The sequence below is a fragment of the Sphaerodactylus townsendi genome, linkage group LG01 (genome assembly GCF_021028975.2).
Source record: "Sphaerodactylus townsendi isolate TG3544 linkage group LG01, MPM_Stown_v2.3, whole genome shotgun sequence".
In the NCBI taxonomy this organism is placed as follows: domain Eukaryota; kingdom Metazoa; phylum Chordata; class Lepidosauria; order Squamata; family Sphaerodactylidae; genus Sphaerodactylus; species Sphaerodactylus townsendi.
This window is the reverse complement of record NC_059425.1, coordinates 30739410-30759595: the sequence shown is the minus strand read 5'-3', so window position 1 is coordinate 30759595 and position 20186 is coordinate 30739410. Positions and strand designations below refer to the sequence as shown.

General features: G+C 46.0%; 1 protein-coding gene across 1 annotated transcript in view; it reads right to left on the bottom strand.

Moving 5' to 3' along the window:
- Positions 1-20186, bottom strand: part of EFR3B (EFR3 homolog B) — a 118116-nt gene that overhangs the window by 1524 nt on the left and 96406 nt on the right. The window contains 12 exon segments of the mRNA XM_048516679.1: positions 746-795; positions 1265-1371; positions 4555-4603; positions 4962-5053; positions 6750-6877; positions 7447-7514; positions 9156-9287; positions 10021-10182; positions 12130-12196; positions 14828-15009; positions 15617-15668; positions 19813-19924. Coding sequence (XP_048372636.1) covers positions 746-795; positions 1265-1371; positions 4555-4603; positions 4962-5053; positions 6750-6877; positions 7447-7514; positions 9156-9287; positions 10021-10182; positions 12130-12196; positions 14828-15009; positions 15617-15668; positions 19813-19924 — 1201 coding nt within the window.

The following is a 20186-nucleotide window of genomic DNA, read 5'->3' as shown; positions in this document are numbered from 1 at the left end:
GATGGAGTCAGACACATCTGTCTTTTGCTCTTTGGCTTCTCCAGATCCTTTGCTTAAGGCATATGCTCGATGGTAAGGACCTTCTGGGGTTTCTTTGCTTCAGCCGGCTGCATTTAGATAAGGAACACAATCGGAATACCAAGACACATGCAGATGGGGAATAGAAAGAAATGAAGGAAAGTCAGTATGGGGGGATGGGGGGGAGAAAAGTGTGGGTAAAAAGAACAAAAACTTGAAGGGGAAATGGATCACAGTGAGCTGCAATCTCTTCTAATTAAAGAAAGCAGCTGGGGGAGGGAGGGCAGGGGGTTACTAGACCTCCTGACTCTCCAATAGTTGTAACAGCTATTGCAGCCAAGGAAAATCCTTTCATTGGAATGAGGGCCTCCAATAACAAGGCCTGCCTTGCTGTGTCTCCAGGGGCGTCCCACTGAAGAACCCTGTTCTAGATCATCAGAGAACAATGACAAACATGATCACAACTGCAGTATCTTCTGCCTCCTAGTGGTCAGCTATGCACAGCCACCACCCACAGGACACAAACAATTTCTCCAGGGGTGGAGTCTCCTTCTTTGGAGATGTTTAAACAGAGGCTGGATGAACATATATTGGCTTTGATTGTGCATTCCTGCATGGCAGGGGGTTGAACTTGAAGGCCCTTGTGGTCTCTTCCAACTCTATCATTCACTTCTTCCCCCTCCCTTCACTCTTCATGAAGACATCTCCCCCGTCTTGATCCTCTTACCGTATGGTGATCTCAAATATCTGGTTGAGTTTGCTTTGGAGCAGAGTTGCCTGCAACAAAAATGAAAACTGGTATCAGCATCATATTGTGATGGCCCTTCTGAGCTCCATCGTTATGCCACTAATACAAGCAGAATGTGTTATTGGAAATTTCAGTACAACTTTTAAGAAACTGTTTTGAGCCAGAGAGGAATGCCATAGTGAATGGGGAACCTTCACAGGGATTTCCTTTGTTGATGGAAAGCTTTAAGTGATTACATTTTTAAAACGTCTTATTAATATTGCATCTGTCAGCTTAACAAATACCATTCCATCATTCCATTTAATTGATGTAGAATTACTCAGCACGCATAATTAACAAACAAGAAGATGCAACCAGAAGATATGCCATTTCCTCACAATCCACACATCCAACAGGGGCTCTGATTATATGGCTACACTCAGTAAACAATGGTTAAGACCACAGAAGTGCAGCCTATTTTCTTCCAACATGTGCTCTCGCAGAGAAAATGACACTCACCCGGGCACCACAGTGAGCTGCGATCTCTTCAAAGGGAGCTTTCTGGAATTTCTCAACCACCTGCCGTCTTCTTTCCCGCTCTTGTTCTTCCACAGCAACACTGTCCACTAAAACAGGGAAAGGAGAGAGTGAGGTAGAAGGAATAGGCAAGCCAAGTTAAATAAGTTACACTGGGGGGAGGGGGGGGGTTTGGCTGATCGCTGCAGAACCCCTGTGGCCAAGTTCCTGATTGTTTTAGCCGCATGCAAAATCAAAAGAAAGCACACCAATACATTATTAGCTGAGGGAACTCACTGCCACAGGATGTAATGATAGTCACAATTTTCAACTGCTTTAAAAGGGAGTGAGACAAACACATGGCCCCTCAGGAGCTATGAGCCATGATGGCTGAAGGGAATCTCGAAGTTCCAACAATCAAGGCACTTAGGAGCTTGAGAAGACAGGAGTTACTGGAAAAGACAGTAATGCTAGGAAAAGTTGAAAGCAGCACGAATAGAGGAAGACCTAACATGAGATGACTGGACTCAATAAAGGAAGCCACGGCCCTCAGGGTGAAAGACCTGAGCAAGGCTATTAACGAGAGATGTTTGGGGGGATATTGATTCATAGGGTCACCACCTGTCAGAAGTGACTTTACAGCACTTAATACACAGGAGCCTGAAGTGCTCATTTAGAGAGCTACAACTCTACTATCCAGTGTTCTGCTACTAGCTTTTTTTAGAAGAGTAGTAGTAGTAGTAGTTTGGATTTATACCCCACCTTTCTCTCCTGTAAGGAGACTCAAGGTGGCTTACAAGCTCCTTTCCCTTCTTTTCCCCACAATAGACACCTTGTGAGATAGGTCGGGCTGAGAGAATTCCAAAGAACTGTGACTAGCCCAAGATCACCCAGCAGGAATGTAGGAGTGCGGAAACGCATCTGGCTCACCAGATAAGCCTCTGCCACTCAGGTGGATGAGTGGGGGAATCAAACCCAGTTCTCCAGATTAGAATCCACCACCTCTTAACCACTACACCACGCTGGCTCTCAATTTCCATTGACATTAATAGGAAATTCTGTTGCAAAGATTGACTAGAAAATATTTCGGAAACCTGATGTTGCTCCCTATAAAACCTTCATTGTTTAGGGGGTTAATCTATTATGGCTTCTTGCCTCTCCTCTTGCGCCTCTTCTTACACCTTCAACCAGCCTCTCTGAACTTGCGGCATCCTTCCTATGTGAGTCCCATTGACTTCATTTGCACCAAGTGCACCAAGGAACATGCAAATGGAGCTGCTACACCCACCAAGATACACCAAGTCCGCTTCTAAATTTTTATTTACTTCAAATATGCTTGTTCAGTCCAAAGAAGCCAACAAATCAGCAAATGGAAGTTAAAACCGTCATGAAAACAAAAGTGGCAACACAAAACCATATTTTAACAGATAGCTATTTATTGCCTGTCAGAGCAGGAGTCAATTTTCATGTCCTAACTTAGGACATCTGTCCAATCGCAATGGTCTTATATGCCACCCTATACAAGATGAACTGGGTTGGTGTCTTCCAGACCAATTCCTGAAAGATGGGTCCTCCAGCCAAGGGCAATAATGGAAAGAGCCCAGGAATAAATGAAGGCAGGAAAAACCACACAAGGGGGTGGGGAGACTGCAGTCCTCCCTGCTGTCACTGCTCTCAACCAGCACACGGCTGAACTGTGAGATGAATAGGAGGTCCAAGGCTTAAACAGGACTAGAAGCAAATCAGTAGTCATTATGGTTACTTTAAGGTGTTAAGGTCACTACTGCACAGAGGATTATCGGCTGCCCTCTCCCCTCCTTGGAAGAACTCTATAATTCCAGAAGCCTAAAGAAAGCCCAAAATATTCTGAGAGACCTGTCTCATCCAGCACACTCTCTTTTTGAACTGTTACAATCTGGCAGACGATACAGGTCTATAAAAACTAGGACAAAGAGGCTTAGAGACAGCTTCTACTGTAGAGCTGTGGCTAGGATTAACTCCGTGGCTTCGTGTTGATGTATTTGGGGCTGTGTAGGGATGGGTGGAGGAAAGGGAAAGTGAGGATGGGGTATGAGTCTGGAATTGTGTGCATCGAGGAATGCTGCTGTAAATTTCGTTGTGCGTGCACAATGACAATAAAATGCTTATGCTTATGCTTAAACTTGCGGCCCTCCAGATGTTATGGACTACTGGCAGGGGATGATGGGAACTGTAGTCCATAACAGGCGATTTAGGCGTCTTAGTTGATAGTTCCATGGGAATGTCAACTCAATGCATGGCAGCTGTAAAAAAGGCAAACTCTATGCTGGGGATCATTAGAAAAGGAATTGATAATAAAACTGCAAAGATTGTCATGCCCTTATATAAAAACACTTGCAGTGGTGCTGACCGTGCTCTGGAGTAACTGTGTCCAGTTCTGGTCGCCGCGATCTCAAAAAAAGGATATTGAGGGAGATAGAAAAAGAAGTGCAGAGAAGGGCAAACACAAGGATGATTGAGGGACTGGAGCTAACCTTCCCTATGAGGAGAGGCTGCAGCGTTTGGGACTCTTTAGTTTGGAGAGGAGGCGGCTGAGGGGGGGATAATGGATTGGGAAGTCTACAAAAATTATGCATGGGGTAGAAAATGCTGACAGAGAGAAATTTTTCTCTCTTTCTCACAATACTAGAACCAGGGGCAAATCCATTGAAAATGCTGGGGAGAAAAGAATTAGAACTAATAAAAAGGGAAACACTTCTTCACGCAACGCAGTAGATTTGGTGTTTGGAATATGCTGCCACAGGGAGGTGGTGGGATGGCCACTAACCTGGATAACTTTAAAAGGGGCTTGGACAGATTTATGGAGGAGAAGTCGATTTATGGCTACCAATCTTGATCCTCCTTGATCTCAGATTGCAAATGCCTCAACAGACCAGGTAATCGGGAGCAACAGCCGCAGAAGGCCATTGCGTTCACATCCTACATGTGAGCTCCCCAAGGCACATGGTGGGCCACTGCGAGTAGCAGAGAGCTGGACTAGATGGACTTTGGTCTGATCCAGCTGGCTTGTTCTTATGTTCTTATCTGGAGGGCCGTGAGTTTGACACCTGTGCGTGAAGTTAATCTAATGTGCATCCAGCAGCTATGCTGTGGAAGAGGGCACACAGTCACTTTTGATTTTTTTGAATGCTGTAGTCTGGGAAGTGTCTTCAAGAGTCATCCCAAACCTGTTGCACATATACAGGGAAAGCCCTGGAGCCCGCCCACAGCACATCTCTGGAGAGGTATAGCTTCTTTCTAGCAAAGATACTTACCAATTGCTTTCTTCAGCGTTTCATAGGTGATTTCTTCAGCAGGTGCTCTCTGTTCAGGGTCAGGGGGAGGACACAAGTGAGTGTTAGAAGGTGGATGGTCATGAATATCAGAAAGAGACAGTTTCAGAGTCATTACAGTGTGGTGTAGTGATTGGATTCAGAAGGCCTAGTTTATGGGTCAGGTCCTAAAGCTGGGAAAACCTTGACATCCATTGGCTTATTTGGCTATTTGTGAAACTATCTGGGTTTTTAAAAACCCTCAACCCGAAATTTTTCAGTTCTCCCCTTCCCCAGACAGCTTGGGAAATGGCAGGGGAGGAGAAAATTATCCCCGCCCCAGCTTTCCAAGCCTCCCATTCTGGATCATATGAGATTGGGTTAGGCTGGTCAGGGCAAAACTGCCGTACCTCCTCTTTTTCGGGGCTATTTCTCGACTCCACTTCAACCTGCAGGGAGATGGTCTCTCCAATGCTCTTCCTTTTTGACAGCCGATCTTCATCTGAAACAAAAAGTTGTAGCATTATGCCACCTTTTGTCTTCTGCTGCACAGAAGGAGATGCCTCCTGGACCTCTCAGGGATGATAAGCCATAAAAGATGCCCTTGGTTCAGATTGGCAGTGGCTTTACAGCATAGGTGTCAAACTTGTGGCTCTCCAGATGTTATGGACTACAGTTCCTATCATCCCCTGCCAGCATGATGCTGGCAGGGGATGATGGGAGCTGTAGTCCATAACATCTGGAGGGCCGCGAGTTTGACGCCTGTGCTTTACAGGGTCCCAAGAAGTGAGGGATCTTTCTCCCCACCTGTTTCCTGAGATTCTTTGAAACAGGAGAGGCTGTTAAACCTGAACATGCAAAGCAGGTACCCTACCCTGACCCAAGGCTTCATGCTCAGCTACGAAACAGATTAATTCAAGACACTGCTTCACAAATTAGAGTAACTCGAGGAGAAATAACTAATTCCAGCACTCCTTTGTTTCTGAGCACTGAACAAGCAAAGTACACCAAATGTCGTATTTTTGCAAGGGTTGTTCGCTATTAAAGTTCTGCATAGGTTTAAAGTTGTCAAGCCTCCTCTGCTTTCAGAATGGCTTCTCCACTGGGCAAAATAACTCCACTGAGTATTCATATTTTTTCCCCCATCTGATTTGAATGAGCGTGACATGAAACATTTTCATAGCCCTAGCACATACACTGTCCCTAAATCCAGTATCTCTATTTTTTACACGGTGCAAAAGCATTACTGTGTGAGGGCGGAACCCCTCCCCCCCCCAAATTCTGGAGACACAAGGACTCTGCAACAATGTGAACGTGTCACATGGGGCGTGCAGCCCACTGAGTCGCAAGAAGGGATGCCAATGGAAGAGTGATGGCAAGTAAAGGATGATCAGATAATCAAGTGAGGGTCAGGGAACAGCCCACTAATCTGGGCTGCCCTGAAAACAGGCTTCACTGGAAGGAAAGCATTGGTATGGGTAGAATGGGAGAGAGGTACACCCTATCCAAGAGGTGGACCCGTCTTTCTGGTGTCCCCCACTGCCTCCCTATTGGTCAGGATTTGCCTGTTGGTCACATGGAATGAAATTTGGGCTGAGGAAGGGAAGGACACTGTGATGAATCCTAAAACTTGCTAAGGCTCAAGAGTGCCACCGAGAGTATCTGGAACCCAACATTTCATTAGAATGAGCTATTCACTTCCATTTCACACTGGACCATCATGGCAGACTCAATTTGTTGTACACCACCCTGAGCCCTCTGGGGAAGGGCGGGTTAAAAACTGAACGAACGAACGAACAAACAAACAAACAAACAAACAAACAAACAATTCACTGAGATAGTGCCCCAAACTGCTGACTTCTGCAAAGTTGGTCTTATTTTATGTGCAATTTTTTGCTGCTTTGTATATTTTTCTAGTCCTAGCCAGAAATGAAAGGCATAAATCCCAAGCACTGGAAATTGCAATCGGTCACTCTTGCAACTTCAGAGATCACGACAGGTATATGAACAGAACCATACATGCACAAGAGTCATATCCACGGAACCATATCTTTACAGACAGCTGTAAGGATTAGAAACTTGAGTTTTTGTGTTTTTTAAAAAATGGGAAAGTGTCCAGGAAGGTCCATTCTACACCCAGTGCCACAATCTCCCCCTTTCCCCCCTGGGACCATGGCACATGCAGTCCTAGACCATACCTGTTAGCTGGGGAACGTAGGGCGTACTGAGCCTGTCAGAATTGTAGCCACTCCCTCCCAGTACTTCACTGATTTTGCTTTGCCGGAAGAGGATCTCAGGCCCGAAGCGGTCCAGATTTCTTGAAAGCCTCGGGGAAAGACAAAAACATTCCAATTAACGTCTCTGTCAGGTTGCTTATCGATCTGATCTTCAGAGAAGATGGGAAAAGTGAAACAAAGAGCTGACAGAGAAGGAGGGCACAGCTGAGCAAAGTCAGGAGGTAAACGTCGGAGAGCAGAGGTAAGTAAACTGTGGTTCAGAAACCACATCCAACCGGAGGGCGTTTAAAAAATCCAGCACTTCAGATATTTAATAATTTGTTGGTGATGCTGGCTCACCCACCAGACTGCAGTGCTGTGAAGTGAGATGGATGATGCTTCTGAGCAATTTTTAAATAACAAAAAGACTGAATGCTGTTAAGAGTAGCAGAGTTGGAAAGAGGCCCACACCTGTGTCCTGACTTGCTGGAGGGCTGCTAGTTGGATTCTGGCTTGTGCTCCCCCAGTTGGAAAATTTTCCCCATCCATCTTGAAAGTGATTCCCATCACTGAAGATAAGCATGATGTAATTGCCCAGTGGGTGTCGCAGGTGATTCAATATTTGATTGAACTTTCAGGCTGAACTCCCCAGAGACTCCCTTACCTGGGTTTCCCTTACCTGGGTTTCTCAGCAAACACGCCTTCTGGGAGGAGGCAGGGTGCCTCTTTCTGCCTCATCTCTATGACCTGGCAAAGAGAAAGAGGAGAGCCTTGTTTAAGCCAATTGAGAGAATACAGCTCCTGCTCATAATCTCCAATGACTGGCCAACAGAGGCATAGCTGGGCCATACTGCGCCCAGTGCTCGCTCTGCGTTTCTCGCTCCACCCCACCCTGCCTCCTACACTTCCCAGGAGACCTTGTGAGCCCCAAGGTCTCCTGGGAAGTGTAGTTCCCACCAGGCTGTTTTCAGCCTCAAGTGAACAGGCCACTTTTCCAGCCTCCACTTTCAGGCTGAACTAAGGTAAGTGTGGGGAGGGGGGCACCGGGGGGGGAGCAGGGGGTGATTTCCTGCCCCCAAGGTGTGCGCCCAGTGAAATGTGGACCTCCTAGCCCCTTGGTAGCTCCGCCTCTGCTGGCAAATTTTGGGGTGACCTGCCTAGCACCTCCTGAATGTCTCATGCTCATTTGAGCTATTCATTTCTGCTGCTATGGGATGGTCAGCAATGGGGTATTTCTAAAATAAACTGTCTGCAACATGGCGCATCCCAGTAGACTTCATAGCTTTGGGAGACAGCCATCCAATCTTTGTGTTTTATAAATTAACTAGCTTATTTTGGGGGAGAGGCAGCTGACTTCATAGTGATCCCTGGTGGGGTTTTCAAGACAAGAGGCATTGGGAGGTGGTTTGCCACCTTTTATTCTGATCTGCCTCAATCAGAGTCCGGAGAGCTGGCATGCAAATTCCCCCACCCCCAAGATGCAATGTAAAAATATTTCGAGTCCCTCTTCTGTTGAAAACCAATTGGCCATGCTGACAGAGGCTGATGGGAATTGTAGTTCCTGAACATCTGGAGAGCCGCAGGTTCCCTACCCCTGCTCTATGTCATGACCCTGTAATTCCTTAGAGGGTTCCCATCCAAGTACTAACCAGGGCCAACCCTGCTTAGCCTCTGAGATATAGCCTGGGCTATCCAGGTCGGGGTCAAGTTCGAAATGGTGCATTTTTATATTAGAGTGTTGTGGGGTTTCTGGGCTGTAGTCCATGAACATCTGGAGGATCCTCTGAAGATGCCAGCCACAGATGCAGGCGAAACATCAGAAGAAAATGCTACTGGTACACAGCCATACAGCCTGGAAACCCCACAGCACTCCAGTGATTCTGGCCATGAAAGCCTTCTACAATACATTTTTATATTGTTAAAGCAGCAAAACAGGTTTCTATTTGATAGAAAGGTAAATATTACATTGTATTTCACTTTTTCCCTGAAACGTTTTTTCCCCACATATTAAATATGGGGGAAATTCCCCCCCCCCCCACACAGCTTCCAAATTTTTCAAAAACGTTACACTTCTACTTAAACCTGCTCCCCCAAACAGTGTCAAAAACACAGAGCAGGCTGCTATTATTCCAAAAACTTTTCTGATCTGGGCATTCCCCAAAGGGCCAGCCCAAAGGACCACCTTGCAGTCAACAAAGTAGCAAACGGAAATGGAAAACAACACATCATACAATATGTTATGGCAAGACTATAAAAACGCAGATCGACAGTAGCTGGGCAGTTGAGACAACATCTGACTTGCCCTGCAGCAGTAACTGGGAGGCGGCCCAAGAAATAACAAAGACAAGACAGATACATGAAAGAGGAGAAAGAGAAACAAGGCTAGACCTCATGAATGTGCTGGCAGAAGGCAGGAACGGTAGTCAACTGACTGATCAGGTTCAGATAGGCAGCCCCCAGGGCATAGAGAGCACAGCGGTTGTAGAGCGGCAGGTTATCCTCATTGACCAGGGCCACCTCCTAAAAGGAGAAGCATTGTGTTGTCAGATCTCTGCATGGGAGAGGAACGCTGCCCAGAAAGGTACTTAAAACCTCTAATTTTGCAATGAACCAATTTTCTTAGCAAAAAATCCCACAAGGTGCACTACAAATTTGAGAGAGGAAATGGCATGATAGGATAGCACACTTGGCTGCAACACATGCTAGCAATAATCTAGTATTTTCTAGACAGCCCAGGGCCCGAGTCACATGTGATGTTGGGGTTCAGAGAAGCTATAAAATTGCAAAAGGCAGCCCCAAAAGGGGATGGGGAAATGCTGTGGTTGAAGTCACAGAAAGGAACTTCTCAATAATTCCCAGCCAAAATGCCCCACTAGGAGGGGGGGAAACACAGGCCATGTACTGTCTCTTGTCTTTTTTCTGTCTCAGGTTTGAACCAGCTGGGAAGAGGCGCATGTCCAACTGGAGAAATGGCATGTGCTGTGTTGAAAGTTGGTGCTCAACATCCTCAGCCCCATCCCCCTGACCCATGTTTGGTTTCTCCCAGTGGCCAATTGATGCCATTCGGTTTCCCTACATGTGGTCACTGTTTTGTGGACCACATTTTGACACCCCTCCTATGCACGGTTGTTCTGCTTTGCAATACACCAGCCACCAAGAGGATACTCCCCTCTGCCCATTCCTACTGGCTCCCAGGGAAAGTCAAGGGTGGTTTGGAAGACTTTCTTTCCTTCTCTGCCTGCCCAGCTCTCACCTGCATGGCCAGCACCAGGCGGATGAGGTCCACCACCACTTCCTCATTAGCTAGCTCCATACTGATGAGTGCCAGCAAGCTGTAGAGAGCTTCGTAGTGAGCACGACCGTTGCTCTCCTCCTTGCTGCTCAGGTACATGTGTCGATACAGCTGCTGAGAATGCTAGGAAAAAGAAAAAGCATCAGAGAGAAGTGACACTTGAAATGTCTCACCATTGGATTCTTGTTCATCCTAGTGAGGGCTGCCTCATTCAGAAGAGGGAGACAGGAAGGTGGGCAACACAGCCTTCGAAAGCCTTAGAAAGCCTTCTTCCTGGATGCATTGTGGGTCCTCCCCCATTCCATTCCTTTCTCTTTGGTGGTCCAGGCTCCCTATTTTAACTTCAGACCACTCCCATTTCCATCTTTCAATGCTCCATGTCTTCTCACCCTCCCCAGGAGTCATAGTAGCAAAAGCCAAATTAAATGACATTGAAGTGCTTAAATACTAATGCATAAAGTACCTTAAAAATCTAGATGCTGTGCAAAAATTAAAAGTTGCAACAAAGCACACCGCTTTATAATTTAGCAAGGGGGCGGGGGAAAGACGCAAGGCAGGGGAAAGAGAATCAGATAGCCGATGCTTTAGTATGCCTCTTTAGGTTCTGCTTCAATTGAGTGGGGTGGGGGGTGGGCAGGCCCCGGCGGCAAAGCTTTCCGTTGAGGCTGCAAGTTCTGCCACAACCCAGGGCAGAGCCAGACATTTTGCAAACTGCAAACTTGTTTTTGCCTCAGTTGGCATCAGGGCAAACAGATGGAGATGTCTGATCTTGGTTTCATCTGATTTTGCGCCAAGTCTCAGCCAGAACTGGAGCAACTGTGCTGCAGCTCATTGAGTTTTTGGTGGTGCTGCACCTGATGAACATGGGGAGCATAACAGGAGAGAAGGAAAACGGTGCAATCCATTTGGGCCAAGTATCTTTGGGAAGGGAATTCCAGAGCACTGCTTGTAATGGCTCTGCTTGTTAATCTAGCTCAGGGGTCTGAAACCTGCGGGCTCTCCAACTGTTCATGGACTACAATTCCCATCAGCCCCTGCCACCATGGCCAATTGGAGAGCTGCAGGTTGCAGACCCCTGATCTAGCTGATAGCCTTGCTTGAGCACCTTATAAGGGAAGGGAAGTTATCTACATAGGCTTGATCCCCATTATAAGTTCTACTCCAACTCCTCCCACCAATTAACCCTTTAGTTTCTTGTGCTGCAAACTGACTGAAGATGTGACCGCCCCTACACTAAGGAGAGACAGCAAGAGGATTTCTTTGAGTGCTGAAAATTATTCCATTGCTTAGGCAACCCAGAAGGGTCTTGGTGTGTTGAACCACAGAATGTGGATTCAACAATAGCCTATTTTCCTATTACAGCCCACAAAACTTCCTGCAACTTGCTGGTTAGTAGCTAGTTAATTGTGGCTTCTTGTTGGAATTTGGGGTTCTGCATCACTAGAAATATTTACTGGAGTGGAACTCAATGTTGTTATCTGGGGTTCTTCCAGAGTTGTATTTCTGACATTCATGAAACTAAAGTGATGAAACAGATTTCTAAAAAAAATTCTCTTGAATATTACTTAGTTCTATTTGTTTTGTTTAACCTCACAAGGACACGATCACACTCTTTTTGGGCATTCATGTACCTCGATTCAACTGTTATACTTTTACCTTTCATGATGCACAAGAATGTTTTATTTCTGCGGAAAGGCAATCGAATGAATAAAAGATCTTCTTTCAGGGCACAGGTGTCAAACTTGCGGCCCTCCAGATGTTATGGACTACAATTCCCATCATCCCCTGCCAGCATGATGCATCTGGACCGCCGTGAGTTTGACACCTATGCTTTAGGGGAAAGGGAACATTTCATTTAGTAGATTTAAAAATCACAAAAGAGCACACATTCTTTCTTGCATAAAGGAAGTTTTCAAAATATTCTCTTTGCAAAGTTCTTCTTCCTTGTAGGAAGAAATTTGGACATAAGACAACCACAGAAGAACAAGAAATAGGACATGTGCTCAACCTCTACTAGTCAGCTCTCCTCTTGTACCAGTAAACCCTTCATAAGCCCAAACACCTTCCTACCTTTTTCATGAAGACAGTATCCTGGCGTGAACACTTGTCCACTTTCAGCTTCAGGATGGAAATGTCACTGATGGTGCTGTGTTGGAGAACGAGAAGAAAAAGTCTGGATGGAATTGGCAAGTAGGATAGGTGAAGACCTTTTTCTCTTTTCAGACACCTGGTAAAATCACTGCAGTATTACATAAAGCAAGGAAAACAAGGTCGCCTGCCAAACAGAGGGTGACATGGATTCGGAGGAGGAGGAGGAGGAGGAGGAGGAGGAGGAGGAGGCGGAGGAGGCGAAGAAGAAGAAGAAGAAGAAGAAGAAGAAGAAGAAGAAGAAGAAGAAGAAGAAGAAGAAGAAGAAGAAGAAGAAGAAGAAGAAGAAGAAGAAGAAGAAGAAGAAGAAGAAGAAGAAGAAGAAGAAGAAGAAGAAGAAGAAGAAAGAAGAAGAAGAAGAAGAAGAAGAAGAAGAAGAAGAAGAAGAAGAAAGAAGAAGAAGAAGAAGAAGAAGAAGAAGAAGAAGAAGAAGAAGAAGAAGAAGAAGAAGAAGAAGAAGAAGAAGAAGAAGAAGAAGAAGAAGAAGAAGAAGAAGAAGAAGAAGAAGAAGAAGAAGAATTTGGATTTATATCCCCCCTTTCTCTCCGGTAAGGAGACTCAAAGGGGCTTACAAACTCCTTTCCCTTCCCCCCTCACAACAAACACTCTGTGAGGTAGGTGGGGCTGAGAGAGCTCAGAAGAACTGTGACTAGCCCAAGGTCACCCAGCTGGTGTGTGTGGGAGTGCACAGGCTAATCTGAATTCCCCAGAAGCTCCACAGCTCAAGCGGCTGAGTAGGGAATCAAACCCGGTTCCTCCAGATTAGAATGCACCTGCTCTTAACCACTACACCACTGCTGCTCCTACGAAGACAGCAGAAGCTCCATTATTGCATGATTTGAGCCGTGGGGGCAGAGCAGCCACATGTGAAACTTCCTCTCTGATAACCGATTCATATAAAAGTTGCCCACATCTGGAGAACTACAGATCCAGCCTCAGGAAAAGAAATGCTCATTGTCTACAGTTGAATTCAAGCGTTACAATTCCAGCATGGGGTATGTTTTATAACAGTGAAGAAATCTGGTGGAAATACCACTTCTTAAGACTGGCATAAACTTTCCCTCAGCAGGACTCTTATTAATTCATTCAATTTAATTCATTTCAGACCACCTTTCTAAAGGAAACTAAAAGAGAATCACACAAAAGTAATGCAACAGGAGCAGGGTAACGGAATGCTCACTCCGTGGCTCAGGAGGCACACGTCGCTATTCCAAGATCTGCTCCCTGATGGAGCACTTACCCCATGTCCCAGGAATGCAAGCATTACCATTGCCTGTAGGGACTGTGGCTGGCAGCTAGTTCCCAGCTTGGAACAGGCACTGGAAAACTGTTAAGTACAAGTACCCCTGAACCATGGGACTTATTCCCAAATCCCCAAACTTCTCTGTAGCCTCTGGACTCTTACTCCAGCAGTTGGGTGGCAACCAGGAGAAGCTGGCCAAAGAAAAGAGTGCAACCACCTAGGAAAAGAGCAAGCTTGTCACAGTGGGGTTGGCGCCAGCTTTGCTCCCCTTTGTCCATACCCAGCTTGCTCTATGTTTGATGTACCTCCATTGAGGCGAGAGCTGGGAGGCAGAGAGGGAAGCCCTTCTCTTCACAGCAGATACTGAAGGGCTTCCTGGCAGATACAGAAGGGCTATCTAAGGTCCACCAGCGGTGGGGAGAGACAACCCTAAATGCTCAGAAGTAATCTGTCATTTGAAAAGGCTAGCCTGATCTCATCAGATCTTGGAAGCTGAGCAGTCAATCCCAGTTAGCACTTGGATGGGAGATCCATCCAAGGAAGTCCAGGGTGGCTATGCAGACGAGGGCAATGCCAAACCAGCTCTATTAATCTCTTGCCTTGAGAATCCTACAGGGTACCATAAGTCAACTTCAACTTGGTGACACTTCCCACTACAAGTGAATCAGGTCCACCAATAATAAAAGCAGGTGTAATGAAAAGATTCATGACAACCACACATGAAACCACAGAAATGAAGAGGGGCATATTTTAGTATTAATAGTTGTATTTGGGGCACACTGTAGACATGTGGCTCTTTGGCTTGATGATAATGGAGAACGTGGTTCTACTGCAACAAACAATGCAACAAAACATAGACTGAAAATAAAAGAACACACTAATAAACTGTACAATAATACAATAAACCTCGATTACAACCATTACAAGGGCTAACCACTGGAACTCGAGTTTCCAGTCTTTTGTAAAATTTCCCTCTCGGTCCCTCCCCCCATTCTTTCTTTTCCTCTCAGTTTTAGTCCCTGAAAGAAATTACTGTAGGGTAACTGTGTTGGTCTGCAGTGGACAAACAAGACTTGAGTCCAAAAGCACCTTAAAGACCAAACAAGATTGGCAGGATATAAGATGTCAAGAGTCAAAGCCTTCTACATCAGATACCAGAGCTTTGACACTCAAAAGCTTCATACCTTTGGAAATCTTGTTGGTCTTTAAGGTGCTGCTGGACCCAAGACCCTCTTGTTCCAAGAACAGCTGCTGCGTAGGTAGGGAGGCATTTAAGTGACCTGCTCATGAATGCTGGGTCAATTGTCTGATTCGCTTCTTCCGGCTAGGACCTCATCCCCAACTCCATCCCCATGATTCCAAAAATAAAGCTGAGGCTGGGTTACCTGATAGTTTGGAATTTGTGTTTTATTCCCATGGCGGTCAATGAAGCTGATGAGAATCTGGAGGACAAAGAGGCGGATCTCTGCATCTTCCATCAATGTGGCCGACAGGAGACGGTCTAAGAAGGAGCTGGGCAAGGCCGTCAACATATTGCTGCACTGGAAACCGGTAGAGACCTGCAGGTTCCCCCAAAGACCATCACAGTTAGCTGAGGCCATGGGGATTGGTTGCAACACAAATGTCATCCATGGCGGGCATCAGTGACACGTAAGGATTGAAACTGAGTGGTGAAAACTGCCTAGGTCCCTTCTTAATTTAGTTTTGGAAAACTTGAAGTGCAACCCTACTCAGAAGTTTGCTCCCAGTTAAGGGGGACTGTGGCCTACGTTTGCTATTCCCCCTGTAGGGTGTCTGGGTCAGGATTCAAGGCGGGCTGCTTGTTTCTCCCTCACAGAGAGAAACCTCACTAAGTACCAAGGGTTTGGGGACAACTCAGCCCATTTATTTGCTTCACTGAGAATTCAATAAAGCAAATAAACAATAGACTTTTAAAAAGCAACTGAAAAAATAGAAGTGTTAGAAGATAAACTGGAAATCTTCCAAAAACAAGTAGATAACCATGCAAACCATCTTGCACTATTGGAATTGAAGCAGAAAGAGAACACTATAAAGGACAGTCAGTAACACAGGATTCATGGTAAGTCACCGTTCAGGGATATCTCTTACTGTAAGTCTGTCAACATTTGCACATTTGGGGAAAATGGCCGTACCGCTGGCACATACCTGCAGAAGAGACTTCAGCAGCATTATCTGTGTCAGGCGATTCCTGTTCTCCCTAGGGAGAAAAAGCCCAAAATTAAAGCCAAGCAGAAAAGCGGCCTTGAAAAACACTCATCAAGACTGGAGGGACAAGCGCAGGCCCCTCAGCTGGAGGCAGAAGTGTGTCAATAATGCCATTTTCACAAACAAACACAGACACAAGTTCTTTGCCACGGCCGGACACTTTTATGTAGACATCCCCTAAAGCAAAGGAGCTTTCACGAGAGATCCAGATCAGCTGTGCTGGTATGGAAAGTGAGTGGGCTGGGGCAGAAGGAGAGAAAAGGAGTTCCTAGGAGGCAGTTGCTCCCATCACAACATGTCCTGTTTTCTGCCTTGTTGCGTGGCAGAGTGACTCTCCACAGAGTCTACAGTATATTTAGGGAAACTGTTTTGGACAGCAATCAGCATTCAGACATCATGAACTGACCACAATTTGTTCACCTTGCAAATGAGTCTCAAACCTCAGGCTTTAGTTTTGGAAAACTTGAAGTGCAACCCTACTCAGAAGTTTGCTCCCAGTTAAGGGGGACTGTGGCCTCCTCCTTCTGTGCAAATCATTTCCAAGCCTTGCTGGTTTAGGAAATCTATCTCCAATGTGTTGCAACTCCCAACTACCAGGTTCATTTCCTGGTAACTTGGATTCTAAATTGGTTTAATTCAGGTTTACAATCCCAGCTATTGGGAATGGAACAAAGCATAGTGGCTGAAAAGCCCATATTGATATAGTCCAACAGGGCAGACTTAAGCCAGGAAGTCTTTGGTTGCCCTGACTGGGCAGAAGGGCAGGGTATAAGTTTTGTAATAAACAGATTGTGGAAGGGGAAGATAGAAGGAATGTGGAGGTCTGATGTCCTGAGGCTTGTTCATCTGAAAACCATAGTTTGTTCTATGGCCGTGGTGGCGAACCTATGGCACTCCAGATGTTCATGGACTACAATTCCCATCAGCCCCTGCCAGCATGGCCAATTGGTCATGCTGGCAAGAGCTGATGGGAATTGTAGTCCATGAACATCTGGAGTGCCATAGGTTCGCCACCACTGTTCTATGGTATTGTTCAACAGGAAGAACTTCCCTTCTTCAAAGAGGTACTTCCTGTTTCCCTACCAACATCAGCAATGGCTGGAAGCACCCTAGAACACATTATAATGCTGGTAAAATGAGTGCCCAGCAACCCAGTTTTACTCATGCTTATGCAGAATGAAGACCCTTCAAGTAGACACAATCACTTGATTATGGAAAAATTATTAAACAAAAACTTCTGAGGAAATTGAGGAATGGTAGAGTTTCTTTCCCCTCAAGTCTGTAAAGAAAGCTTTTGCTACGCTCCCCAGTGTGACACTCCCACATACTGCTGCTAGGACTCAGTTTATGCCAGCTGTGCTATACATAGCCACTTTGTGGTTCCTTTAACCTGTTTTTTGGCAATTATCCATAATGGGCATTTCTTGCTAGGGTCCCAACCCCCCAAAAAAGAAATCAATTATTTTTATTAGCCCAAGGTGAGCTTCTTTCCACATCAAGCAATGTCAGGGACATGAGTGCTTTTCTGAATGGCGTTGGACAGATCTCAGAAAGATCCCATCAGTTAGGTTCATGCAGGCTGTAACGGGAATCAGAAGAACACACAACACCTTGATGAAGGGGCCTCCACAGGCATTTACAACCTGTTTGCATAGCGGGCCAGACACAACTAATTGGCACTCCTAAGGAGTAAATTCTCCCATGAGGCTTTGCAACAGCTAGAATTCCTCTTGTCATTCACACCAGAATGCAAGAACGGAAGCTTTAATATTAACACTATCTATTTGGTGGCATTTAGTCCCCACCATTCCCCCAAGGAGGCCAAGATGGCATTTTGCTCCATCTTGGCCTCCAAGGAGCATAGGAGGTTAAGAGCTCGTGTATCTAATCTGGAGGAACCGGGTTTGATTCCCCGCTCTGCCACTTGAGCTGTGGAGGTTTATCTGGGGAATTCAGATTAGCTTGTGCACTCCCACACACGCCAGCTGGGTGACTTTAGGCTAGTCACAGCTTCTCGGAGCTCTCTCAGCCCCACCCACTTCACAGGGGATGGGCAAGGAGATTGTAAGCCCCTTTGAGTCTCCTGCAGGAGAGAAAGGGGGGATATAAATCCAAACTCTTCTTCTTCTTTTTTGAATTCTCCCATTTTCAAAACTTGGACAAGCCAAGAATGTGACTGGCTCCAAGGTCGCTCAGCAAGATAAATGGCTGAATGGGAATTTACCATCCAAGTCTCCCCTTCCCAAGGCCAATGATCTGCCAGACAGGGGGACCCTTGTTTGGGGGACCCTTGGCAAGATGCCCTCAGAGGGACCCCTCCTATCCCTCCTTTTTCTCACATACCATATTTCCCTGAAAATAAGACAGGGTCTTATATTAATTTTTGCTCCAAAAGATGCATTAGGGCTTATTTTCAGGGGATGTCTTATTTTTTCGGGCTTATTTTTGGAGTAGGGCTTATATTTCAAGCATCCTCCAAAAATCCCGAAAAATCATTCTAGGGCTTATTTTGGGGGTAGGTCTTATTTTCAGGGAAACAGGGTAGGGAGAAAATAGGCAGGTAATCAAGCTGGAGGGGATGGCAGGAAGGAGCAGAAATGTGGGTGGTGACAATTTTCAGTGATGGGCCCCTCTGGTGCACAAAGGCTTGGGCAGTCACCTAAGGATGGTGACCCACAGTGTTTCCTATCATGCACATCCCTACTGCCACAGACACCCCTTCTAGGCCCCCTTGAATTGCAAACCATCCCTATGGACTTCACTAGCTTGCTCTTCTGTGTTTAGCAAACTTCTTCCTGCTCCTCCAGTTCCTTAGCTGTGCCACTTCAGCTTCATCCCACCTAAGGTACTGGATGCTTTCCAGTCCCAGGCCCAATTCATCAGCCACTAACTCCTCCCGTTCCATTCCTGCATCTCAGCCTGGAGTTGATGGTACATCTTCTGAGCAGGGCCAACAACCTATCTTCTGCAGAGTACTTATGAATCTGCTCGATAGTGCAAGCCTACACAGAGTTACTCCAGTTGGATTCTTTTCAAGTCCTGCTCCCTGAGATGATTTCACTGGAGCTACAAGGGTCTCAGTCTGGGACCTTCCCAATGCAAGATGGGAGTTCTGTGCCATTACCAGTATCCAGTACCTTCCAACTTCCTCAGGAAGTAGCAGTGTGCATTCACTTTTCCACAAGATACTGAAATGTGGATATAATTCATCTTCCTTCACAGAGAGTGTTGTATCTCTGGCCTAGTTCTTACTAGAAGAGTCAACGGAGCCTAGACCAGTGCTGCCTTCAGGCAGAGACTCAGCTCCCCCCATGCAGAAAATAAGTTATCCCTGCCTGAGGAAAATTAGCAAATTAGACAGAAGGCTGAGCTAGACCTTTTCTCAGTGACATGCTCGCTTTCTCTGTACAGGCAAACATATTATCAGAATGATGGAATACATATGAAGTGGTAAAGCTCAGATAGATGTGGAACAGCTGAATATGAACCAGGTTTCAGGTGCTCTTTAATGTAAGTTATTCATTAAGTTCAGAGCTCAACATCAAAAGATACATTAGGGCAACAAGGAACTCCCTCATAGGCTCCCCATCTGCAGTCCGTGATGTTGCAACAAGACCAGATTGACTTTACATGTTGTTTTCACAAATTTTAATTGATCTCCATTGGCGTTGATGGGATTGAAGTGCATGGATTTCTTCTTTCGGACACAGTTCCGTGATGCTTCGTAAGTGCAGGGCATCAGGCAAATGGGCTTCCTTGTTCACTTCAGCTCTGTGCAAGCAAGGGTGTGTGTATGTGTGTGTGTGTGCAGCAATATCCCCTTGTTTAAAATGAGTGTGAAGCCTATGTATGCTCAGAGCTCCACTCACTTCCAAGACCTCAGTGGGAACAGAGGGAAGCAAACTGGGTGAGGAACACTTATCAGGAAGTACCTTCTCACAGTTCTTGGAGAGCGTGTTTCCACACCCTGCTTTTGCACTGTGACGCACCAGAAATGTTAGAATCCATCAGCAACATTTCCTACTTTCAATAGGAAATTAGAACAGCGGGAAAAAGAAATAGAAACGATCAACGGGTAAATGAAAAGGGGCTGGAGGGGAGAGACAGAAAGACAAAGAAAACATATTTGTCCTCACCCAGCTCTGCCAGTGTCTAGTGGGTGATGCAGAGAAGGAAGTGGAACTTTGCTCATGATAAAGAGCATGACCTCCGACCTCTGATAGGTGGGCAGGGTGCTGGCAAAGGAACCTGAGGAAAGACAGAGCAGGAAGAGAGCATGCAAGACAGTCTAGCAGGGACGTAGAGACGGCATGAAAGAGGGAGGGGGACACTCTTTCCAGGCAGGACATACAGGCTGGCATCAGCAGACCACATCTCCACCCAGTTTAGGAATGTGATTTCCCTTATACAAATCATCACTGCTATTCATAATCTAACCCAACCACGATAAGCAGCTCCTTAGGATTCTGATGGAACACTATGAATCTTGACACCCCTTCCAACTAAAGGG